Source organism: Dendrobates tinctorius, unplaced genomic scaffold (assembly GCF_039654945.1).
Source record: "Dendrobates tinctorius isolate UK_male_01 unplaced genomic scaffold, ASM3965494v1 ptg000158l, whole genome shotgun sequence".
NCBI classification, from domain to species: Eukaryota; Metazoa; Chordata; class Amphibia; order Anura; family Dendrobatidae; genus Dendrobates; species Dendrobates tinctorius.
The window spans coordinates 35,867,317-35,892,665 of record NW_027361825.1 but is presented as its reverse complement, the minus strand read 5'-3'; the positions used below and the strand labels follow the sequence as shown (position 1 = coordinate 35,892,665).

At 48.1% G+C, this 25,349-nt stretch overlaps 1 protein-coding gene across 2 annotated transcripts in view; it reads right to left on the bottom strand.

Annotated features, from left to right (window-relative positions):
• The window catches only part of LTBP4 (latent transforming growth factor beta binding protein 4), a 190,878-nt gene that overhangs the window by 80,545 nt on the left and 84,984 nt on the right, over positions 1–25,349 (bottom strand). For both annotated transcript variants that reach the window (XM_073549306.1, XM_073549307.1), the window contains exon 4: positions 14,529–14,631. In XM_073549306.1, the coding sequence (XP_073405407.1) occupies positions 14,529–14,631 (103 nt within the window). The remainder of the gene's footprint in view (positions 1–14,528; positions 14,632–25,349) is intronic.

Genomic DNA, 25,349 nt, shown 5'->3' with positions numbered 1-25,349 from the left:
GTGGGATCTCCTCTAGAATCTGTAGCACCTTCTTAAAGGTATCGTGCTCATGGGGAGGCCGTAACATAACGGAGGTCCTTGCCTCTCCATCCAAAGCCGTCAGAGCAACCTCTGCCTCTATTATGGGGGTCATGGGGTGCATCCTCAACAAACCCCTGACTCGCCCAGTCCAGTTCTATAGCAGAATGTTGTTCCCTGTAAATTTGGGGAGGTTGCTCAATATTGTCATGAGTGGTTTACTGACTCTTGGGGCACCCAACTGCTTGATCTGCCACCTCTGCGCCCGTAGACTGCATCCTGCCGACTACTCCAAGTGTAAGCAGGTTGCGGGATGCAGTGACGGATAGGAGGCAGGGCAAGGGTTAACAAATTTATTAACAGGGGAATACTCCACGCAGGGAAATAAAGGGCTAAACAGTTGATTAAACAGTATAAATGGCAAAGGATACGGTGAGGTGAAGAACAATGGTTCAGATAACAGCAGTTCGGTTGTACTTGTGTCAGAAGTTCCTCAAACTGTAACTCCTCCTGTGAATTCAGTAGCGCCATCAATGGCTGGTGTGGTGTTTTTTCCTGGAAAGTCCTGTGGACAACAAAGTCTAGTCTTCTGGTGGCAACGGTCGGTTTCCGAAGCCTTCTGCTGAGCCTAGTCCATATACTGCACTGGCTGACAAAGGTACGAGCCACAGTCCTGTACAAGCCCAATGTGGCTCTGCTAATATACTCTGGTGAAGTCAAGGCGCAAGTGTCTGGGTGTTAGGCGTCGGGTTCCTGTCGCTGCACAGCAGGAATCCCGAGCTTTGCTTTCGGCGGTCTCCCATTCCTCTCCAGCCGCAGTGGAGCCTGCTCAGCAGACTCGTCGATCCCAGCGCTCTGCTCACACCAGCATTGTAGGTTTGGTTGCTGCTACCACCTCTGGTCCAGCCATAGCAATGCAGGCTGGTCTGCAGCGAACGACCCCAGGGACTAAGTCCTCCTTTTGGTCCTCTGAGCATTCCCGTGGGACAATCTCTCATTGGAGATCGGAGGTCACATGTTCAGGTCCTTCTCTAGCTCGGATTGGACCATCAGGGGGGTCCCGGAAGGACGCGGCTATAAAAGGTTCTCATGGCCGCCCCGCCATGCGCTATGATAGACTCTGATGCTATAACCTTTAGTGTGTGTGAGATGACGGATGTATGAGACTGGTGACAGACTCATTAAGATTCCCCCTCCTCTGATACGTATGAGTTAGGGTTCAGGGATCAGAGTAGCACCATAGTTCTAGCACTGCTTAGCGCCGCAGTCTAGTCTCTCACCGTTTTCTAGCGCCTTGGGGCGTCAGCCAATACAGGCCTTACGTACTGCTGCTACCGCTGTGTCTGCCAGTGCAGCGCCGCGCTCTGTTGCGTGCGCTTAGCAGCACAGTTGTTAGGCTGGTTGGTGGTTATCACCAGGGCAGACATTGCATTCGCTCTGAGCGGTGCTACATATAGCAGTGACCTGTGACGTTAACAGGTCTCGCTTACACACCAGCTGGTGTGGAATATCAGAGTCCGCCTCTGCAAGCACTGGGTCAGGGGATACCCGCCGGTGTCCGGCTTTCTCATACTTTATATCTCTCCTCATTGCTTAGCTGCAGGTTATCACCTCTGCATGGTGGACCCCGCGCTGTGAACGCACCTCAAATCCTATTACCATCTTTATTGGGTGCGTTCCGCCAGCCCTTAACATTGGGCAAATATTCGCTGGAAACGTCAGGGCACAAGTGTCAGTCCCGCATGCGGTCACTCCTATGGGGCATTTGTACTGTACTCACGGACACTGAACGTACGGCGCCTTTCTCTCTGGTAGTCACCAGCACACTGCACCCCTCTCTGTAGTCACCCAGCACACTGCACCTTTTTCTGTCTGGTCTCCGCTGCTGCCGGTGGGAGATGGCAGGTGCTGGACTGCACAATGCTGATGCTCCAAGGACGCAGCACTCCCCTGCCTGACTGATGCTGCTTCCCTTGCAGCGGTCCCTCTCTGGACTGCTGCAGAACGCTGGGCTCCTTTTCTCTACTACGGCCCCTCTGCAGGCGGTGGGTCCTATCGCAGCGCTGGTACTCTCTGGAGGGATGGGGCGCAGCGCTCCTCTCACTGAATGCTGCCCCAAATCCGTGCCAAAACTCTCCTGCTTCGCCCGCTTTTCCCTTTTATCTCCCTGCTGTTGTTGAGATTGGTCCAGCTCCTTTCTGCTTCCCCCGGGAACAGGAGACACAGCTCCGACAGTTCCAGCCTCGGCCCTGGCACGCAGGTACCTGCGGCGCGGTCCTCCCCCTTACATAATGACAACTATGCAAGGAGTTTGTATGATCTCTCCGTTTTTGCGTAGGTTTACTCCAGATATTCTGGTTTCTTCCTCCAATCCAAAGACATACTGATAGTGAATGTAGATTGTGAGCCCCATTGGGGACAGTGAGATAATATATGTAAAGTTCGTTGTGGAGAAAGAGAAAAAGCAGGATGGCACTCACTGTTCATGTGAATCAAATCACTTTATTTCACATACACAGGGCATCGGCATAGGCACGGGAGCAATGTGCTGGAAGACGGACAACAGCCGTTTCGTGCTCAATTCGCTTCAACAGGACCTGTTGTCTGTCTTTCAGCACATTGCTCCCGTGCCTATGCCGATGCCCTGTGTATGTGAAATAAAGTGATTTGATTCACATGAACGGTGAGTGCCATCCTGCTTTTTCTCTTTCTCCACAATGAAATGTTCTGTTTTTTCAATATGGGATTGAGCACCCGTTCCAAGTGGGATTAAGGTGTTTTTTATTAATGTGAAAAATATATGTGCAGACATTCAGGGTATTTTTCCACACAACGGTGCCGGATATCTATTTTCTCAATTTGTGGACAATAATATATGTAAAGCGCTGCAAAGTACTATAGCGCTATTAAAGCATAATAAATAAATTATCAATGACTATAAAGTGTTTAAAGGGGACCGGTCGATTGCCATATATATGTTATTTTTTTACCTAGAATAAATGTCACTGTTCTCCTGACTCCCGCACTGTTTTTGTTTTGTTCCTGTGCCTCTCCATTCCTTAGATATGGCCTTCTATTTCCTGTATGTAAATCTATTTTTTTTTTTTTTTTGTAAAAAGCACAACTGGGCATGGTCTTCAAGAACACACCCACAGAGAGGAGTTAAGAACCACGTCCACTGGGATAAAAAGGATCAAACTTCTATACAGGGAAAAGAGGCTATAACTCAGGAATGGAGAGGCACAAGAACAAAAGAAAAACAACGCCGGATTCAGTACAGCGGCATTTACACCAGGTAATAAATACATATTTATGGCACATGACAGGTTCTCTTTAAGGGATCCATAATCTTTACCACGTGGGAGCCTAAACTTCTCTGACTCTGTTCCTGGCTGGCTGAAAATTAATTTCACTGCTTTTACAATTTTTCTTTGAACTGAAAAAGGAAACTGACATTCGGGATTTATCTGGACAAGAACATTGATACAGCCTTAACATAGACTGTTAATACATTTGTAGGGGGTCTGCCTGCCAAACAGCTTAATGAGCTGCAGTACCCAACATAACCACTACAAAGTGTATGGCACTGTGGCTCTGGCACCAGAAGTCTGATTGATGGGGGTGCTGGCAGTCGAACGCCCACCAATCTGATGTTAATGGCCTAGCCTAAGGAAAACAGTGAGGACACATCCTGTTCCATATACAGTATTTCTGTGAGCTACAATTACATACTGTCATGAACAGCCAGGACATATCTCAACACAAGTGCATATATTAGACAGTTGTATATTGTATAGAAGCTGAGCCAGAGAAGACGTCTGGGGCGGGTGATGGGGTTATTTATTTAACATATACTTTTCTAAGTGATGAACAGGAGACACAGCTTGAAATTTCCAAACTTTTAGAATTACCTGCAATGTAGCCTATGCTTAGTGGTGATAGCACAAGGCTCACCTTTAAGGAGAACCTGTCAGCACGGTTTTCATATGGATGTAGTGGTATAGCTGTGTTGGGACTTGTCCACTAGTAAAAGTGATATTTTATTTATAGAGATCCCATATGCCAGTCACGAGAAATCTAATGTAGAAACCATATGCCACCAGACAACTACCCCTAATATCCCACATCATCCCGTCACAGCCACTGGACTACTACCCCTAATATCCCACATCATCCCGTCAGCCAGAGCCACCGGACAACTACCCCTAATATCCCACATCATCCTGTCACAGCCGCTGAACTACTACCCCTAATATCCCACATCATCCCATCAGCCAGAGCCACCGGACTACTACCCCTAATATCCCACATCATCCCGTCAGCCAGAGCCACCGGACAACTACCCCTAATATCCCACATCATCCTGTCACAGCCGCTGAACTACAACCCCTAATATCCCACATCATCCCATCAGCCAGAGCCACCGGACTACTACCCCTAATATCCCACATCATCCCATCAGCCAGAGCCACCAGACTACTACCCCTAATATCCCACATCATCCCATCAGCCAGAGCCACCAGACTACTACCCCTAATATCCCACATCATCCCGTCAGCCAGAGCCACCAGACCACTACCGCCAATGTCCCACATCATCCCATCAGCTAGAGCTACCGAACTACTACTCATAATATCCCACATCATCCCGTCAGCCAGAGCCACCGGACAACTACCCCTAATATCCCACATCATCCTGTCACAGCCGCTGAACTACTACCCCTAATATCCCACATCATCCCATCAGCCAGAGCCACCGGACTACTACCACTAATATCCCACATCGTTATATATATAAATCTGAGTGTATAGCCCCGCTCACTCCGCATAGCCACATTCACTATAATATCCCACATCATCCCGTCAGCCAGAGCCACCGGACTACTACCCCTAATATCCCACATCATCCCGTCAGCCAGAGCCACCGGACTACTACCCCTAATATCCCACATCATCCCGTCAGCCAGAGCCACCGGACTACTACCCCTAATATCCCACATCATCCCGTCAGCCAGAGCCACCGGACTACTACCCCTAATATCCCACATCATCCCGTCAGCCAGAGCCACCAGACTACTACCCCTAATATCCCACATTATCCTATCAAAGCCAGTAAAAGTAGAATAGTGAAATTGCACAGAAACATGGTTCACTAAGATCCCAGGTCAACTTGTAATTTGTCCGGCTGAGTTGCTCATGGATGTACAGCATCTGTATGCAGTATAGTATCATATTTAATAGGTTGTTATGGGAAAAACATTATGTGTTATATGGGTATATTCAGGTGAATTATGGGGAAAGTAGCACTTTAAAAAAACTCATAGCATCAGAGTACAGTAACACATCAATAATGCATAAAAGTGTCTGTGAGAAAATATTAAATCCACATGACATTTAATATGTGCACTTTCCTACATTCATGTGTGTCACTTAATGATACCACACGGGAGGGGGGATTCATTACTGTCATGTACTCACTGCTCCTTTCTGGGGGGCAGACGATGGCTGGAGTTTATGTTCCCAGTGATGCTAGATTTCTCTCACCATGTCAGTGTCTGCTGAGGTGTTGTCAAGTGGGTAAACTTGCGCATAGCAACCAATCACAGCTCAGCTACTGTTAACCAGCTCTGGTGAAAATAGAGATGCTTAGTGATTGGTTGCAAGGAAAACTGTTGGTCATAGCAACCAATCACAGATCAGCTTCTTTTGAACAGCTCTGGTGAAATGAAAGATGCTTCATGATTGGTTGGTGATACACACACACACACACACACACACACACACACTGATTTTTATATATAGAGATACCAACAATAGACCTTTCCTTTTACTAACAGCATTGCATTAGCAACATAATTTGTGACTGAGATGATAGATATTAGCCGTGGCTTTGCCAAACTGCAGCATAACACTGGGGTCTTTTGTGTGCATTATTGGCACGCCGTCTTTGGTGGTTAAGACTTATGAGTAAAAGAACTCCCATGAACAATCTCAAAAAATAATGCAAGAAGGATCTAGAGTATAATCATATATATACTGTATATCCCCTAAAATTGGTACTTTATTAGTTAAAAAAACAAAAATTGGTTAAACACCAAAAAATCGTGACAAAAACAAAACAGAAAAAGTGTGTTCAAACAAAATCCCATAAAGGGAACATCTAGGAATCCCTGATGTATAAGCTGAGCTTCCACCTGCCTGGCTGCGGAGGTTGGCACCCTAGGGGGGAACGTTGTGGCGCCCCCGCTCAACGATGACTATCCCTAGGGGCCCTAATGTACCCTACAGCCACTATGGATACCCTCTACCCGATTAAAGGGACCCCTAGTTCTAAACAAAGATAATCCTGCTCTAAAGAGGACCCTGTGTCCCTTAGAAGTTAAAATCAATAGAACACATCTGGCATCGGGTGGTATATATGGGTGATAGATTGCAATACAATACCCCTCATAAGGTCTCAATCACAATACATAATGCATAAATACAGAGGGGGTTCATTAACTGGACAGATCAAATTCATTTGGCGATGCCACGGCCTTGTAAAGAAAAAATCACTTTATGCAGATAGCAATCAAAGACCCATGTCACTAGCGGCATTATTCATTAGTACCGCAATGTTCACATCCCACTAGTACCCAGTTGCTATCATGCATGGCTTAATAAACATCCAGTTGATGTCAATATCGATAAAAAATAAACACAGAATTGCAACAGCGATACTCATCTGTGTCACCCGCCACCTGCCATAAGATCATTAGCAAGACCACAGGGGTTGTGTACATGGCCACCTGCTCGTGCCCTAAAGACTACATAGGGAAGACCAAGAGAGAATTTAGGAGGAGAGTGGGGGAGCATATGGGTGACATCAGAAATCAAAGGGAGACCCCACTTGCAAAACATATGTGGTTGTGTCATAAAGGTGACCCTGGTGACATCAAATTTAACATAGTTGAGGTTGTCAATATGAACCCGAGAGGAGGCAATGTGGATAAAATAATCCTTAGGAGAGAATGTGAGTGGATATTCAGGATGGAGTCCCTGGAGCTGAGGGGGTTAAATGAGCAACTTTCGTTTGCCTGTTTCTTATGAGCCACAACTGAAGGATGTGATCTTTTGAATTTGATCTGTCCAGTTAATGAACCCTCTCTGTATTTATGCATTATGTATTGTGATTGAGACCTTATGAGGGGTATTGTATTGCGATCTATCACCCATATATACCACCCGATGCCAGATGTGTTCTATTGATTTTAACTTCTAAGGGACACAGGGTCCTCTTTAGAGCAGGATTATCTTTGTTTAGAACTAGGGGTCCCTTTAATTATAGGGTAGAGGGTATCCCTAGTGGCTGTAGGGTACATTAGGGCCCCTAGGGATAGTCATCGTTGAGCGGGGGCGCCACAACTTTCACCACTAGGGTGCCAACCTCCGCAGCCAGGTAGGTGGCAGCTCAGCTTATACATCAGGGATTCCTAGTTGTTCCCTTTATGGGTTTTTGTGTGAACACACTTTATTGTTTTGTTTTTGTCACGATTTTTTGGTGTTTAACCAATTTTTGGTTTTATAACTAATAAAGTACCAATTTTTGGGGATATATATATATATATATATATATATAATATATATGATTATATAAAAGAACTCCCATGAACCCAATAAGGTCTTCCCTTGTTTTGTAATCACATTTATCTATCACAGATGGACCACATCTCTGCTGTCTGGGTGAGGACAGATGTGTGCTTGGCATCACTCTCTCAGTGTAATGATGTGGCTGTTTTTTGGAAGATGCTAGCTCCCCCTCGAAGGATTGATTGCATGTTTTTTTTTCGTTTTTCCCAACTCCGCAACGTCTAGCTTGAGGCAGTGACTGATGGCGCTACAGTGTTATCGCTCACTCTGCGCCAGTTCAGCCTGTCACCATCACTTATTGGTTCAGTACATTTTGTGTGGTTCCAGTTAATCCTTAAAATGATCTCATAACAGTGCTAAACAAACATGTTAGTAGTGGGGGTCCTGCAAGAGGCAGCCACCTCTGCCTGGTGTGTAGAGCCAATGTGTAGACTTAGAAATGCAAACTGTTTCCATCACATCCATGATGTTCTCTAAGATTTGCAAACATGGTGGGCAATCAGTAACATGCTGTACGAAGGTAGAACAATGGATCGCAATGAATGGCGCGACGTTTGGCCCATGTTCTTCTGAACATGGGCCAAAACAAAGCTGTCCACCTTTGGGGACAATCTTTTTTTCACTTGGATGCATGTATTTAGGGCTGAAAAGTAAGTTTTTCAACTGGGTTTCCTTAAAACGTTTACACCATTGCCTTCTGTAACCTCTGTGTGTTGCACCGTCCATTACTGGCTGCAGAATGAGTTAATGAAGAAACAGTCAGCGACCTTGTTCCGAGGGGATAGATTGTAATAGTTTTATCTCTCTTTCTCTGAGCTCCTCTCAGCTGATCACAGACCACATCAAAGTTGAATGTGCAGGGAAACAATTTTTAATGAAACACAATTGGCAGAATTGATTTTTTTGCCCAAAATACATGGATTTAAGTAAAATAAAAAATTACCACAACGGTGAATGACCCAATTAAAGGGAATATGTCACCTCCCAACACACAAATTAAAATAAGTGCACAATCACATTGGGACTTCAGTCATACGGGACACACTTTTTAATCAATATGCAATTTAGGGTGCTACACCCTTGGCGTGGTCCTGTGTTCAGTGCATCATTCTGCCTCCAGAATTAGCATCACACGTCACTCGGTGTATCTTGATTGACAGCGCTTACTTGCCAGGAGCGTGTGCTGCCTGAACAGAATCTGACAGTAAGGCCACGTTCACACGTTCATTATTTTGTCAGTATCTTACATCAGTATTTGTAATCCAAAACCAGTAGTGGGTTAAAAATACAGAAGTGGTGAAATGTTTACATTATACTTTTCCTCCGATTGTTCCATTCCTGATTTTGGCTTACAGATACTGATGTAAAATACTAACCAAATACTGAACGTGGCTGTTATGAGACAGCATTTATTCTTAATTATTCCAGACGTACAATTAGTAGGCCCAAGTACATGAGCTAGTGTTCATATGAGTCTGAATGTTGACTCTTTTTGTATATTGAATTGATATTTGTGAATTGCTGAATGGCTGCTATTTAACTATTATATCAGCTACTATAGTTTATTGTGTTTCTATCTTTGGAGGACAGGGATGCATAATAATTGAACAATTGATGTTTGCTAATATATTCATTACCCATTGTATAAGTTCATGTAGCTTGTTGACCTGCAAACAGTGAAGGACAAACTAAGCAGATTGATTGAATACTCGAACAATGAGAGTTGACCTCATCACACCTTCCCCCTGACCTGTGGATGATGGCCTGAAGGACAATTGTGTACTATAAAAAGGGATCTACCTCTGTTCGCAGTGAGACTCTTCAAAACAACAGCCCAAGCACCATGGCTCCAAGAAGAGGAGTAAAGATTTGACACTCTACAGGATGCCAGCTTAATGGATCATGACTCCAGCTGAAGGAATACAATCTGATCCATAGACTATCACTGAACCCATGGAGTCATTTGCACAAGCCAGGTTTGGACCATCCGGTCACCTGGCCCAATAGTGACCTTTGGAGAAGGCTGTTTGGACCATCCGGTCACCTAGCCCCATGGTTACATTCGGAGAAGCCAGGTTGGGACAAATAGATCACCTGGCCACATACCTCAATGGACTGCCAGCTTTCTAAGCTTGTCAATACTTTCTCTCTGTAGGAGCCCGCCAAAAGTGGGGTGCCACTATTGGGGGATAGTCAGCCCTGGAAGCCCCAAAGTTGCATCTGCTCTAATCCCCATGAGCCAGTGGAAGGTTAAGACTCAGTGCAAATTACAATCTTATGTATTTGCTGGGACTGTTCTCTATGTCTTTGTCTGTTGGTAGTTCAATAAACTTAGGTAGGAAGGAAGGATCATCCCTGCGCTGCCGCAAGATGAATTCCAAAAATTGTAGAGGTTTCAACGTGGTTTATTCTATGCGTTTCATGGAGAGAGAGAGAAAAAAAAAAAGAAAAAAAGTGGCGAGAAACAGTCTCACTTTTTCCATTATATCTCTTTCCATGATATCTCTCTTTTTCAATTTTGTTATCCTACAAACAAAAATAAGGTTAAATGTGTAAGATATTAGTTTGTATTTCTCTGATGACTTTTAATCTTCATGTGAACTTTCTGATGAGCCTGAACTTTGACACTGGGTGTCATCTGATCCATTGGGCGTCGTTTTCAAATGCTGATGTGTACTTAAACCCTGTATGTCTATGACTCTTGTAGGATATTTGTGGTATGTCCTGATGAAGAGGTCACCTGAACCCTGAAACGCGTAGAATAAACCACGTTGAAACCTCTACAAATTTTGGAATTCTTCTTGCGGCAGCGCGGGGATGATCCTTGCTTCCTACCTAAGTGTATGCTTCAACCAGGTCCTGCACTGACCTGTGGATCTGCAGCAGCCGCCATTAATAGATGTCTTTCCTTCACTCTCACCAGGTGAGTAGTTCTCTTGGTGGGCAACTCTGTGTAACGTTTGATAAGACCCTATTTGTGCTTTTGTGTCTCCCTCTTTTCTCTGGGTAGTTCAATAAAGTATTTCCACACTGTAGTATTATGCCCATGTAGAAGGAGTGAGAGCGTTCAGTGAGATGAGCCCTGGTCCATTCGGTCTTAATAAAGACAGCTGGGCCAACGGACAAGAGCACCCACTGACCCTCGTGTCTCCACAGTGGCCTTAGGAGCGGTGCGTGCACACTGACTTCTAAGCTGCTTGCTACATTGATACACCCAGAGGGGCTCATTTAGACATCAGTTTTCATGTATGAGTTTTAACCATGCTTTTCTTGGATAAAACTTATACCGATTATACTCTATGGCAGTGGTGGGGAATCTTTTTTCTGCCGAGGGCCATTTGGAATTTTATAATAGCGTTCGGGGGCCGTATAAAATTATTAATAATGATAAGTGAGTATACGCGCTCGGGTGTCCTCCGAGTATTTTGGCGTGCTTGAAGATTTAGTTTGTCGACAGTGCAGCCGTCTCCCCAGTGCACCCGCTTACCCAGTGCAGCCATCTCCCCAGTGCAGCCGTTTCCCCAGGGCAGCCATCTCCTTAGCGCAGCCATCTCCTCAGTGCACCCGTTTCCCCAGCGCAGCCATCTCCTCAGTGCACCCATTTCTCCAGTGCAGCCATCTCCTCAGTGCACCCATTTCTCCAGTGCAGCCATCTCCTCAGTGCACCCTTTTCCCCAGCGCAGCCATCTCCTTAGCGCAGCCATCTCCTCAGTGCACCCGTTTCCCCAGCGCAGCCATCTCCTCAGTGCACCCGTTTCTCCAGTGCACCCATCTCCTCAGTGCACCCGTTTCTCCAGTGCAGCCATCTCCTCAGTGCACCCGTTTCTCCAGTGCAGCCATCTCCTCAGTGAACCCGTTTCCCCAGGGCACCCATCTCCCTAGTGCAGCCATCTCCTCAGTGAACCCGTTTCTCCAGTGCAGCCATCTCCTCAGTGCACCCGTTTCTCCAGTGCAGCCATCTCCTCAGTGCACCCGTCTCCTCAGTGCACCCGTCTCCTCAGTGCACCTGCCTCCCCAGTGTAGCCATCTCCCCAGTGCACCAGTCTCCTCAGTGCACCAGCTTCCCCAGTGTAGCCATCTCCACAGTGCACCCGTCTCCACAGTGCACCCGTCTCCACAGTGCACCCGTCTCCACAGTGCACCCATCTCCCTAGTGCAGCCATCTCCTCAGTGCACCTGTCTCCTCAGTGCACCCGCCTCCCCAGTGTAGCCATCTCCCCAGTGCACCCATCTCCCCAGTGCACCCGTCTCCTCAGTGCACCAGCTTCCCCAGTGTAGCCATCTCCTCAGTGCACCCATCTCCTCAGTGCACCTGTCTCCCTAGTGCAGCCGTCTCCTCAGTGCACCTGTCTCCTCAGTGCAACCGCTTCCCCAGTGTAGCCATCTCCTCAGTGCAGCCATCTCCTCAGTGCACCCATCTCCCTAGTGCAGCCATCTCCTCAGTGCACCCGTCTCCCCAGTGCACCAGCTTCCCCAGTGTAGCCATCTCCTCAGTGCACCCGCCTCTCCAGTGTAGCCATCTCCCCAGTGCAGCCGTCTCCCCAGTGCAGCCATCTCCTCAGTGCACCAGCTTCCCCAGTGTAGCCATCTCCTCAGTGCACCCATCTCCTCAGTGCACCCATCTCCCTAGTGCAGCCGTCTCCTCAGTGCACCTGTCTCCTCAGTGCACCTGTCTCCCTAGTGCAGCCGTCTCCCCAGTGCACCCGTCTCCCCAGTGCACCCGTCTCCCCAGTGTAGCCATCTCCTCAGTGCACCCATCTCCTCAGTGCACCTGTCTCCCTAGTGCAGCCGTCTCCTCAGTGCACCTGTCTCCTCAGTGCACCCGCCTCCCCAGTGTAGCCATCTCCCCAGTGTAGCCGTCTCCCCAGTGCACCCGTCTCCCCAGTGCACCCGTCTCCCCAGTGCAGCCATCTCCTCAGTGCACCCGTCTCCCCAGTGCACCAGCTTCCCCAGTGTAGCCATCTCCTCAGTGCACCCGCCTCTCCAGTGTAGCCATCTCCCCAGTGCACCCGTCTCCCCAGTGCAGCCGTCTCCCCAGTGCAGCCATCTCCTCAGTGCACCAGCTTCCCCAGTGTAGCCATCTCCTCAGTGCACCCATCTCCTCAGTGCACCCATCTCCCTAGTGCAGCCGTCTCCTCAGTGCACCTGTCTCCTCAGTGCACCTGTCTCCCTAGTGCAGCCGTCTCCCCAGTGCAGCCGTCTCCCCAGTGCACCCGTCTCCCCAGTGTAGCCATCTCCTCAGTGCACCCATCTCCTCAGTGCACCTGTCTCCCTAGTGCAGCCGTCTCCTCAGTGCACCTGTCTCCTCAGTGCACCCGCCTCCCCAGTGTAGCCATCTCCCCAGTGCAGCCGTCTCCCCAGTGCACCCGTCTCCCCAGTGCACCCGTCTCCCCAGTGCACCCGTCTCCCCAGTGCACCCGTCTCCCCAGTGCACCCGTCTCCCCAGTGCACCCGTCTCCCCAGTGCACCCGTCTCCCCAGTGCACCCGTCTCCCCAGTGTAGCCATCTCCTCAGTGCACCCATCTCCTCAGTGCACCTGTCTCCCTAGTGCAGCCGTCTCCTCAGTGCAACCGCTTCCCCAGTGTAGCCATCTCCTCAGTGCACTCATCTTCCTAGTGCAGCCGTCTCCCCAGTGCACCCGTCTCCCCAGTGTAGCCATCTCCTCAGTGTAGCCATCTCCTCAGTGCACCCATCTCCTCAGTGCACCTGTCTCCCTAGTGCAGCCGTCTCCTCAGTGCACCTGTCTCCTCAGTGCACCCGCCTCCCCAGTGCAGCCGTCTCCTCAGTGCACCCATCTCCTCAGTGCACCAGCTTCCCCAGTGTAGCCATCTCCCCAGTGCACCCGTCTCCCCAGTGCACCCGCCTCCCCAGTGCAGCCGTCTCCCCAGTGCACCCATCTCCTCAGTGCACCAGCTTCCCCAGTGTAGCCATCTCCCCAGTGCAGCCGTCTCCCCAGTGCAGCCGTCTCCCCAGTGTAGCCATCTCCTCAGTGCACCCGTCACCTCAGTGCACGCTCCGCTCATCCCTCCCCCAGACGCTCATTCTACACCCCCCCAAGCGCCCATTCCCCCCCGCCGCTGCCACTCATCCCCCCCCCCGCCGCCGCCGCCACTCTTTCTTCTCCCCCTGGCTCACCTGTGGCTTGGTCCGACTCCGGTCCGTTCCCTGCTGCTGCTTCTTCTTCCTGTTTGTGTGACCGCGGACTAACAGGAAGAGCAGGACCATCAGAGCTGCAGTGCAGGCACGGCTGAAGGAGGTGAGTATGATGGGGGGGCAAATGGGGCCCTGCTGAGCACAATACCGCTGCACCTCTTAAAGGGCCCGCGGCCACAAAATGGGGAAAGTGGCTGCGGGCCGCACAGGATGATATGGCGTACGGCCCGCGGGCCAGACGTTCCCCACCACTGCTCTATGGGGTTGTTCACATGCCAGTGTACTTTTGCGGAATTAATGATCCACACAAATTAACGGAGACATGTCTGATCTTGATCAAATTGCTAATGCAAGACTATGGGTCTGTGAAAAATAATCGGACAGCATTCCGGTGCCATAAGTGTGCTTTCCGTTTGAACAAAAGTTGAGAAACTGTCCTTGTTTATTTTTCACCTGAGAAACACTGATGAAACTCTGACCAACTCTGATCAAACTCCGATTAAAAACACTAGTGAAACTTGGAATGTTTTTGCATGCCAATGGAGCAGCACCTGTACATATTGCTTAAACAGCATTTAATGTCACTATGCCAGGCATATTCACTGGGAAAAGCTTACAATATATCCACAAGATGACAGACCAAGAGAGAATACGACGTCAGACAACATGATAAGTTAAACTTTAGCACATGGGAGCCAAGATGTAGATTTCAGAAGAAGAAAAACTTACCATTGAGCACAGGGCAAGGTGTGCAGTCATAGACCCCCCAGGCTACTCCAGTCCCCCGGCAGCAGGTATCCTGAGTCCGAAGGCCAGGGACAGGTGAACCACACTGGAAAGCAAGAATAAATCTGAATGAACAAAAATGACAGAAAAGCAGATGTTCTTCCATCAGATTTAAAAAATGACATAATTTGGGTCCAGTGTTCCCAATAGGACAGTATAAGGGTAGTATTGTTGTCATTGACGTATACTCATCTTCGTGCTTTTTTACGACTTAAGAGGATTTGTCATATTGAACACTCTTGAAGAAAAGGCTGCTTGATAAGACCCCCAGAGATAGTGTAGTCATCTTTTGGAAAACACACTTTCTCCATTAATCATAAGACTTAGAAGTCAATCATTAGCCTCGGAGATGACTCCAACTAATCGGCCAAGAGCCAACCACTTCTACGTGTCAGAAGGCAGCATCTTGAAGAAAGGACATAAATGTTAGATAATAATCTGCTACAATGGTTCTGACAGCTTTGGCCAACTATCAAGTGAACCTGATTACTTCCAAGACTGACAGATATCTGATTGGCCTGGATGGATTCATTTCCGGACTTTCATCTGTGCTTTTTCTTGGCCTTCGCAAATGAGGATAAACAGTCGTGACAGAGAACACGACCAATATTTAATCAATGTTTTCGTGAACTTTTTTTGTGTAGGGGCACCAAAGACTTCAAAGAATGGCAGCGTCTTTTATGATCTTGCGAACAAATGTCCATCTATGTCCTACAGACCTTCTCCCTAACATCTATGGCCAGTTCGGCTCTCTGGTGTTTTGTGAAATTGCATCTTGTACTATGTTTCAGATCTATCTATGAATTTTCACAAATGTAATGAAAAGCAGAGAAAAGCAGATCCAGATGAGATTTTGGGCAAAAAGCCAAAGTAATTGCACCTGCAGGGCTCTGATTGAAGCCATGTGCGAGTAACTCTTCGTTGCCTATATTTGGTGTCAGAACCGATAAGGAAAATGTTCACATTGTGACTGCTTTACAGGATTGTGTAAGAGACGCTCTGGTTTCCAATTAAGCTTTGTTTGACGGAATTAAATTAAAGTTAATTTTTTTTCAGTGTTTTTCTCAGCATTTTATCCTTTCATTATATAAATCCTGCTTTGACAAATATTTACTATTGTTTTTGTATTCTTTTTGTTTCTAAGTTGTGCAGGGGGGAAAATGCCTAAAGGAACTTTTATTTAACGTGACATGCGAAAGCAATTCTGCCAGATACAGTTAGGCCTCATTCAAACATCAGTGATTTTTTTTTTTTTTCTGGTATAAAAAAAATAAAAATAATAATCAGTGTTTGTCAGGTTTTACCAAAAATACTGATGGAGGTTTTTTTAAGATCCTCCTATCAGGGAGGAAAAATGGACAGCTGTTTTATGCATTCTGGGTGGCATTAGTGTGCAGTCCGAGTTTTACCTGTACCTATAGATGTGAATTGGCGAGCTTAGCTATCTGGGACTATTTTTTTAAACAATGTGCCAAGAACTAACAGGCTGATAGCTGCTAACTATTTATCTGTTCTGTTCGGTACAGATCTTTGCTGGCACAGAGGGTTCACAGACCTCTCGTGCCAGAGATTTGACATCACATTGACAGAGCAGTGGCTTCTCTTCACTCTGCTGATGTGCCGTGACTGATGACATCATGCTGATTGACAGCCAGCTCCCCCTCTGCCTAATTAGAGAAAGCTGGTTGTCATTCAGTCAAAAGAGCAGCCCAGAAGAAGAAGAGCTGCTCTGTTGACCTGGAGCAGCTGAATCGCTGGCAAGAGCGGTCAGTGACCATTCTGGGCTGACACCGCGTACAACCGTGGGGAAGTGGACCGGACAGCAGGTACCTGCATGCCAGGTCCGGAATTTGATAGGCTGCATCTCCTGTCCCCGGGGGGAAAGCCTGAGGGGGGCGGACCTTCTCCTGCAGCTGTGAGGAAGCAGGGGAGAGACGGAGCTTCCTGAAGTGACAGGGGGTGGGGAGACCCGGAAAAGTGTGCACAGGATGGGAAGGCAAAAAGGAGGAAGCGCGCGAAAGAGAGGGATTCGGCGCCTACAGAGGGCAGTGCACAGGAGACTGGTGAGGAATGCGCATGCTTCCCCCTCCCTCACCAGAGCGTACCGGGGCAGTGACAGGCAGTGCTGCACCTGTGAGACAGAGACAGGGACCGCTGTGCTGAGAGTGCAGAGCCATGTGGAGCCAAGCCAGAGTGCAGAGCTGTGTGAAGCCTAGCCAGAGAGTGCAGAGCCATGTGAAGCCGAGCCAGAGAGAGTGGAGCCATGTAGAGCCGCACACACAGAGCAGCGCCATGCAGACCAGCGTCCGCTGTTGCCTGCCGCCAACAGCGGGGACCAGGGAGTGCGGGACGCACAGTGCGTGTCCAGTGACAGCCAGAGAACCGGGAGCTGTGCCCTACGTGACCGTGAGTACTGCACAAGAGAGACCGTTAACCAGACTGACACTTGCGCCCTGACTGGGTCAGTAGATAGTTTCCTGACATTTTTGACCGGACGCTACTAGTGGAAACAGTTGAGGAGCCACGTTGGGCCCCTACAGGACTATGGCCCATGCCTTTAATTAACCAAGTTAATATATGGACAAGGGGCAGTGGAAGGTGCCGGAAACCGGCCACTGTCACCGGAAGATGGACCAACGTCTACAGCGCCCTCCAGGAGGAGGCATAGTGCCTACCGTTGTCAGCGCCATTAAGTACGCAGCAGAAGCTGCAGAGCCAGGACTTCCTAATATACCTCTTACGCACACTGTCGTGTATTTGTACTGTTATTATTGTTGTGCCTTTAATACCTTTTAACTCATTTATCTCCCTGCGTGGAGTAATTCCCCCTGTAAATTAACCTGTTGACACCTGCTCTGCCTGCATCTCGTCACTGCATCCCGCGTTCCTGCTTGATATCTTACACAACAGGCATTTAGTTGTCTCTGTTATCAAATACTTGCCTGTTAATTTTTAGGCCAATAGTAAAAAAAAAAGTCCTGGACAACATCTCTAACTTGGTTTTTATTTATTTTGCAGACATTCGGGCCATAAAATAACCTGGACATGTGAACAGCCACATAGACTATTATGGGTACATGCTCTATGGAAAAAAAACCTCGGACTTAAAACACAGATTTTTGAATGAGGCCTTAGTGGTCATTTCCATATAATAGCCATTGGTTCCCAAAGATGCCGGAGGCTAAGAGATGCCACATTTACGGTAATCCTTTCTTTGGAATAATTTCCATTAATGGTCCTCAAGGCTGATAAAATAACTTTGCATGCAGCAATAGATGCCAGACCGGTACACTTGGTGCACAACTTTGGGCATCAGTTGTGTCCAGGTATAATTTGGAAACCCAGCCTCATACTTAATAGTTTAGCCATAAAATTAACATAATTTCATGGTCCACCGATATACACCGCAAGAGTACTGTATGTTAAAATGTGTTCATTTGGTCATAAGTCATGTAAGGATTCTGGATGTTTCCATGGAGCCTGTTTTGCCCTTGTCCAAGATGGAGTCTGGTACTTGGCCCTGTTCTGAAACTTCCTGTCTGCCCTGCTATTTAAGTCCAGGTCGGGAGATCCTCTTTGCCTGAGTATTTTGTTGATGTTGGCTTCTGAGCTTCCTCCTGGCTTGCCTCTGGAGTTCCTGCTGCTGCTCATTACTTGGTGCTCTGCCTCACCACTTCCAGGTGCCTTCAGTCTTCTAAGCTTCTTCCAGATCCTGGCTGAGGTTACCTGCTGTCCTGACTTCTGAGACTGTGTTCTGTTGCGGGCTGCTTTCTGGGACTTGAGTGGGACTTCTCAGCCCAAAAGGCACATTAAAGGACCTACTCCCTGTTATGCTCCACCTATGTATTTCTGGACTTCCATGAAAGCTGTCATCTCCTCTATCTGCTTAGTTCTGGATGTCCATATTTAAGTGCCCGTCGCACTCTAGTTTGCATACTACTGCTGGACTTCCACTTATAAGTGCGGGTCGCACTCTTGTTTGCATATTACTGCTGTACATGCACATTTAAGTGCGGGTCGCACTCTTGCTGCATATAACTGCTGGACTTGTTTGTAAGAAACCACCGGAGCAATAGGTGGAGGAGGGCATGACTTTGGGATAGGAGGATCTTTTAACTCCTGCAGTTTTGTGTGTGTATAGGTGTAGATTTTAAGCAAGAGTGATGTTGCTTTAAGACTGAAGGATATCTTGTGCCTGGTGTGCCATTGTGAGGAGGGTGGGACTTATTTAGATGAGGTAACTCTTTTTTTGAGGATGATGGGGGCTGGTCTCACTGTGAGGGGAGGCTCCTACATCATGTATGGGATTAATATTACCTCAGAAATTCATGTAGCCACCATGTTACCTCATGGCTACAGTTGTCAGGGAGAGTAATACTGGGGTCATCACTTCACATTACGGATGATAGGAGCAAATTCACCTCAGACATCGTGTAGTTTCAGCCCCTACATCAGGGGTCTCAAGCTGGCGGGCCGCATCCCTTTCAATCTTAATACAGTCACAATTGATAGTAGTATTTAAGGGGTTAAACAGCCGCGATCGGTGCTAATACTGATCGAGGCCGTTCAAATAGGTTGTCAGCTGCGATGTACAGCTTACATCAGCGGATGATAGTGCCGGCTCCACATGTGAGCCGGCACTATCATCTCGCTGTACACGCACAGCCACAGTCACCTGCAAAATCCAGCAATGGGGGGGAAAGTCACGCCTCCGCTCTTTGCGCGCTGGTGTGATGTCATTACACAACACCAGAGGGATGACATCATGCAGGGCCACAGCCACTACGGAGCGGCGCACTCGTCCTCTCTTCTAGCCTGAGCAGTGGCGTAACTACAGAGTTATGGGCCCTGGTGCGAACTTTCAAATGGGGCCCCCTCATGCCAAAATACACGCACATCTCTGCTCAGCACACCTCGTACACACGCGGCTCCGCTCCGTACACTTCATACAAACATGGCTCCGCGCAGCACACCTTGTACACACGCTGCTCCGCTCCGTACACCTTGTACACACATGGCTCCGCTCCGTACACCTCATACACATGTGGCTCCGCTTCAAACACTTCATACACATACGGCTCCATTCCGTACACCTCGTACACACAAGGCTCCCTACACATCGGTCTTCGTACACACACGGCTCCGCTACATACACCTCGTACACACAAGGCTCCGCTCCGTACACCTCGGTCCTCATACACACGGCTCTGCTCCGTACACCTCTTACACACACATGACTCCGCTCACCTTGTACACACACAGCTCCGCTTCGTACACTTTGCACACACACGCGGCTCTGCTCCATACACCTTGTACACACACAGCTCCGCTCCGTGCACCTCGTACACACACAGCTCTGCTACATCCACCCTGTAAACCCCTCCTGACCCCACACAGAAAATTACCCGCATCCAGCACCATGGCAACCAGCACAGACAGCAGCCTCCTGCATACACTGAGGCCCCTGATCATGTGACCCCCTGACTCCTCCCCCTTCTGTGACCTCATCCCAGGTCCTGTGCACCCAGCCAGAACAGCCATCGCGAGCTCATGAATGTCTTGCCTTCCCCATTCCACCTGCCTCAGGGAGTGAGACATGTGGTGCACCACGGTGGCAGATGACTGCCTCAGGGGCCGTGTGTTTGAAACCTCTGCCCGACATCATGTATGGGATCAATAATACCTCAGAGTTCCTGTATCTGTCATGTTCCCTCATGTCTGCAGTGTTAGGGAGAGTAATACTGGGGTCATCAATTCACATTACAGCTGATAGGAGCACATTCATCTCAGACATCATGTATTAGTGTAGTATCAGCTCCTACATCATATATGAGATTAATATTAACTCAGAGATTCACGTGGCCACCATGTTCACTCATGTGGCTGCTATAGGTTCACAGGGCCTGCCATTAACATGGTGGAGCTTGGTTTACTGGACCCTGGTGAGAGGAGAGCAGTTGGGGAATGTTATATGTATGAGAGGACAGAGCATGGACACATAGATTGTCTGCCATTAGTTCTGTGGGCAAATGTGCTGGCAATAAGGGTGAGAGGGGAAGAGTTGGGAGATGGTGTGTTTTTGATGAAGAGTGGCTGCACTTCATGGCAATGCTGTGTGTACTGGCTTTGCTGTGCTGATTATTTCCTCTCCCCCTCCCATTTATGGAGTCATGTGACCTCATCTTTGCTATATGCTGATCATCTTGTGTGTACAAATTCAGTGCAAACAGGTTGCTTTCACTATATATGTGATAACTGTGTGAAGGCTCCGTCCAAATGTGCTGTATACTTAACACGTACCTCAGGTATGTATCCATGATATCACTTCTCACTCTGCTATATACGGATCGTGCTGTGTATAAAAATACTGTGTATACAGGTTTTTTTCTTGCTATACATAGTTATGGCAGCTTTTAGTCCTCTTATGTGGCACGCTGTCCTGCCTGATATATCCATTTTATTTTATATTACCTAAGATGGTGGATAGCACATGCCTGAGTGGATTACCTGGAGCTTTAGGCTATGTGCACACGTAGTTTTCGGTGGTGCGGATTTTTCTGCGCGGATTTTGGTTTCACACCTCTACAATGGAGGAGATGTGAAACCGCAGCGGATTCCGCACAAACAATTGACATGCTGCGGATTGTAACCCGCAGAAATTCCGCAGCATGTGCACAGCGTTTTTGGTTTTACCATTGGAAACAATGGTACTGTACAACGCAGCAGAAACTGCTGCGGACCCGCAGGGCCAGAAACGCTGCGGATCCGCAGCAGAATCCGCACCATGTGTACATAGCCTTAATATATATGTTTCATCACATATAAAATAAATATTTGGGGAGTAACTCAGCACAGGGCAGGGCGGTGAGTGGGGCACTAATAATGCAGCACATGGCGGGGCCGTGAGTGGGCACTAATAACTCGGCACATAGCGGGGCATTCAGTGGGCACTCCTAGTGTGATGCTGCACCTTGCTCTGGAGGACATATCATGGGCCCAGTTTTCAGCCCTGTCTCTCATCTATTGTATGTACATTATGTGACTGATTGGGATAAGAACTTGCAGTCTGCTACACATACAGTACACCTATGGCTGCAGGCAGCTTATACTAGACCTACATATTATATTTCTTACTATTTATATGGAGCTGGTGATTTGACAGCCGTGTCTGTCGGTAACTGCTGTAGAGGAGCAGGCGGCTTCTCCTCACTTATTGTTGCAACATATAACATAGCCCATCACTGACTATATCTGACCTTATGATGGGAGATTTTCCAGTATCAAAATGTTGTATACCTTGGTTGTAAACTATAACTTACATGTACATACATGGTGTTTCATCCTCACTTATATACATTTCAGGAACTGAATTAAAGCAATTATTTGTTTTGGCAACTGGGTGTGGCATAGTGGAGCTGTTTGTTCTTAAAATTGAAAACGGGTCCGTACTGAGAGAGGTCTCAATGTGACAATTTTTGGTATGGGCTACAGTCTGCTGGGTCCCCCTGGGCTAGTTGCGGTGCGGCTAGGGGTGGCATGGTGGAGCCATTTGTTGCAGTTTTTCAAAATGGCTGAACCTTCAATTCCCCTCCTCCTTTTTCAGAGTCAAGTTAATGCTGTTTAATGTTGTTGTTGGGTGGGGAACAGGTCTGTGGAGAGCCAGGTGATGGTAGCAGAAGGGGGGAAGAGGGAGCCCGTTTGGTGGGGCGGTTGTCTTGCCCCTCCCCTCTTTTTGTTTCATTTGGTGGTCTGAGTATAATTTAAATAAAAGGGGTACCTACTGGGCTGAGGTCTCAGCGGAACAATTTAATTGGTAGCGCCATTCAGTAGGGTCCTCGAACTGGTGTGGTGCGGTTGAGGGCATAAGCAGGAGGGTCCTCGAACTGGTGTGGTGTGGTTGAGGGTCTGAGGTGCGGCCGTTGGCGCAAAAAAAAAAGCTGGTGCATGGCTTCTATAGACCCGCTTCCTTATTTGTCAATGTTATACTGATATGTTCATTTTGTAATGTAAATATGTTAATAAACAGGGCTGCTGTGGCCTAGTTATCCAGGGTGACCATTACGGTATGGCCCCTTGGTCTCCAGAAGCATTTATAACCTATAAGACTCTGTTAGGGTAAAGTCCCTGGGGTCATGGCAATCATATTTTGCATGCTTAAATAAATAAATTGCAATTGGCTAATAAATTGCAATTGGCTCCTCCGAGCTAGGAACAGCGACTGGAGGGGAAGAAGAAAAAAACAAAACAGGCCATTCAATACAATCTGTCGCTTTAAGGACCCTCTGTTCTGTCTCTGATATTTAATTCATAATCCCTCATTATCTGCTTGTTAATATTTACAGTGTTTTCTGGCTCCATCTAGTGACCAGAGTCATAACCGCCGTGTTATTGTGTGTTTTACTTTCACTTTGCTATTTCCCCCCATTTGCAGTACATTCTGGTAAGGTTGCAATGCATCCTGGTAGCCTTTTGCAAAGGATTTTGGTTAGTTCAGCCCTGTTTTCCTTCTGCCTGCATTCAGAAAGCATCTTATTTCTCTTCTCCCCTTGTGACAGCATCGCTGGTATGTACTTATGTTTCCTGTACCCAATTTCTGTCTCATATTAGCCTGTTTAGTTAGTTGTCCCCTGGTTAGCTATTCGTGCAGATGATGTATTATGTATATATTGTGATGCAGTGACCCATGTGACAGCTAGGGGGCACTGTATGGGCTGCCCGGGACATGCATGCAGGCATTCCCTTTGTTGTGATGGGAAAATGGTGAGCGGCAGGATTATTAATGGCCGATATGTATCACAGGGGTGGGTGCCCTGTGATGGAAGCTTGAACGTGTGTTGATCAGCAGATCTACTGCTGAGAGTTTGTTACTGTGTATTAGGGAAGCTTCCAGATGACTTGGTAAGATGGGTGGGACCAGTCACCTAAAAACCCACCAAGGGGCATGTGTCTGAATGCCCAAAGTAAAGCCTGTGTGTATGGCTGGGGGTGTTGAGAGGACCTGTAGGTGAGGTCATGACCAGGTGATCCATACCTCACCTGTGGGTGTGGTTATGGACCATATAATGTGACCAGGGTGGGCCACATGGAGAGAGTGTGTACTTGAATGGTGCAGGCTGCAAGGTCCTGTAAAGTCTGTGTTGGGAGATCCTGGGAGGAGGATCGGATCCCTGGAGCACATGGCGAGACTTTGGACCTGGTGAGGCCGGTGTGTTGGGAGACCCTGGGAGTAGGGTCGGATCCCTGAACAGCACCCAGACAGGCCACGTGTTTGAGCAGAGTCTGTGACGGCATGCGTTTGGGGAAGCCACTGCCCGGCTGTGGGTCTGGAACCGTGAGGCGGCCTAGTGAATAAGGCACTGTCCAGGACGGTGATCCCAGTTCAGCAGCTCCCCTGTGAGAAAAAGGACTAACCAAGAGTCGGCGTCTGGATCAGGAGCTCCTAAGAGGTAACCCCAGATAGGGGGAAATAACGGTGAGGCTATAGAGCCTGTTTTCTGGACATGGCACAGCCTGTGTGGCCACAGGACTGAGAGAGCGAAGCCCTCTGATGAACATTGACCTGACTGATGTAAGACTATTGCCGTTTATGGTTTATGCTGTATAATAAACCACATGGACTGCGTCACGTGGACCCGTCCTGTGTGACACGACCCGCAGGCCGGTAACCAAAACAACAAGACACAGAGGGAAGGGGAAACAGTTAAAAAGGTGGGCCCTGCGATAGGGAACGGGGACGTGGAGACCTCCTGCACTCCCCTGAGTCAGTGCCCTCACACTCCTAATGTTACCTATACAGGCTCCTCACCTGTCTCCCAGCCGGAACCTGTCACCCTAGCACACCCTACACCTATCCCTTGCTAGGGAGCTGGGTGGTGCAGGCACTGGCCCCACTGCTGTATTAATACACACCAGGGAAACACCACTTAGCTTTTCTCTTGCTCCCAGCAACAGAGTCCACCACCAGAATGCAGCTTTCCTCCTGAATAGCTGCCACCAAGCTCTGTCAGAGCTGCAAGGAAATCCCCTCTGTGACTCCTTCCACACCAGGACTCTGACTGTGCTGCAAAGAACTCTCTCTAGCTCCTTCCTCCACCAAGGATGGTTGGGTATGACCACTATCACCAACAGTGATTGCAACACCTGACACTCTTTTAGAGCAGAGCCAGAGCAATCACACCTGCTTTATAATCACATGCACTAAACTAAAGAAACCAGAGTGCAATGACCCTAACGGCCACCGGGGGCAAAACTAGAACTGAAACCACCTCAGTGCAATGACCCTAATGGCCACCGGGGGGGCAAAACTATCTTTAAGCACCACATCTTAAGGAAAAAAAAAAAGGTTACTAGTGCATTTTATCTGTCATGATCCAGCATGGATCATGACAGACTGTTTAAGTGGAAAGTGTTCCTGTGTGCATCAATATCGCAGCCAAGTGAGTGTTCCCCCAACGCACTCAGTGAGCGCTACCTTACATAATGATTTCCTGATGAACCCAGTATTGATTGTATGCATATATGTTTTTGTTTGTAGTCTCACCGCGCCAATATACCATCACGTTCAATAAAGCACAGACTCAACTACAGTCTCCTTATTGGACCCCGGTATAGCGGTTTAGCTGCCTGTTTAGCTACATGAAGTCTGCTTCTTTTAGTGAGGACAGAAAAGTGAAACAGTGGCTATCCAGCTAGTGGAAACTCAGAGAAAGAAGAGTCTTCCATCCTGCAGGGGCCATTAAAACAGCGGCCATCCAGCTAGTGGAA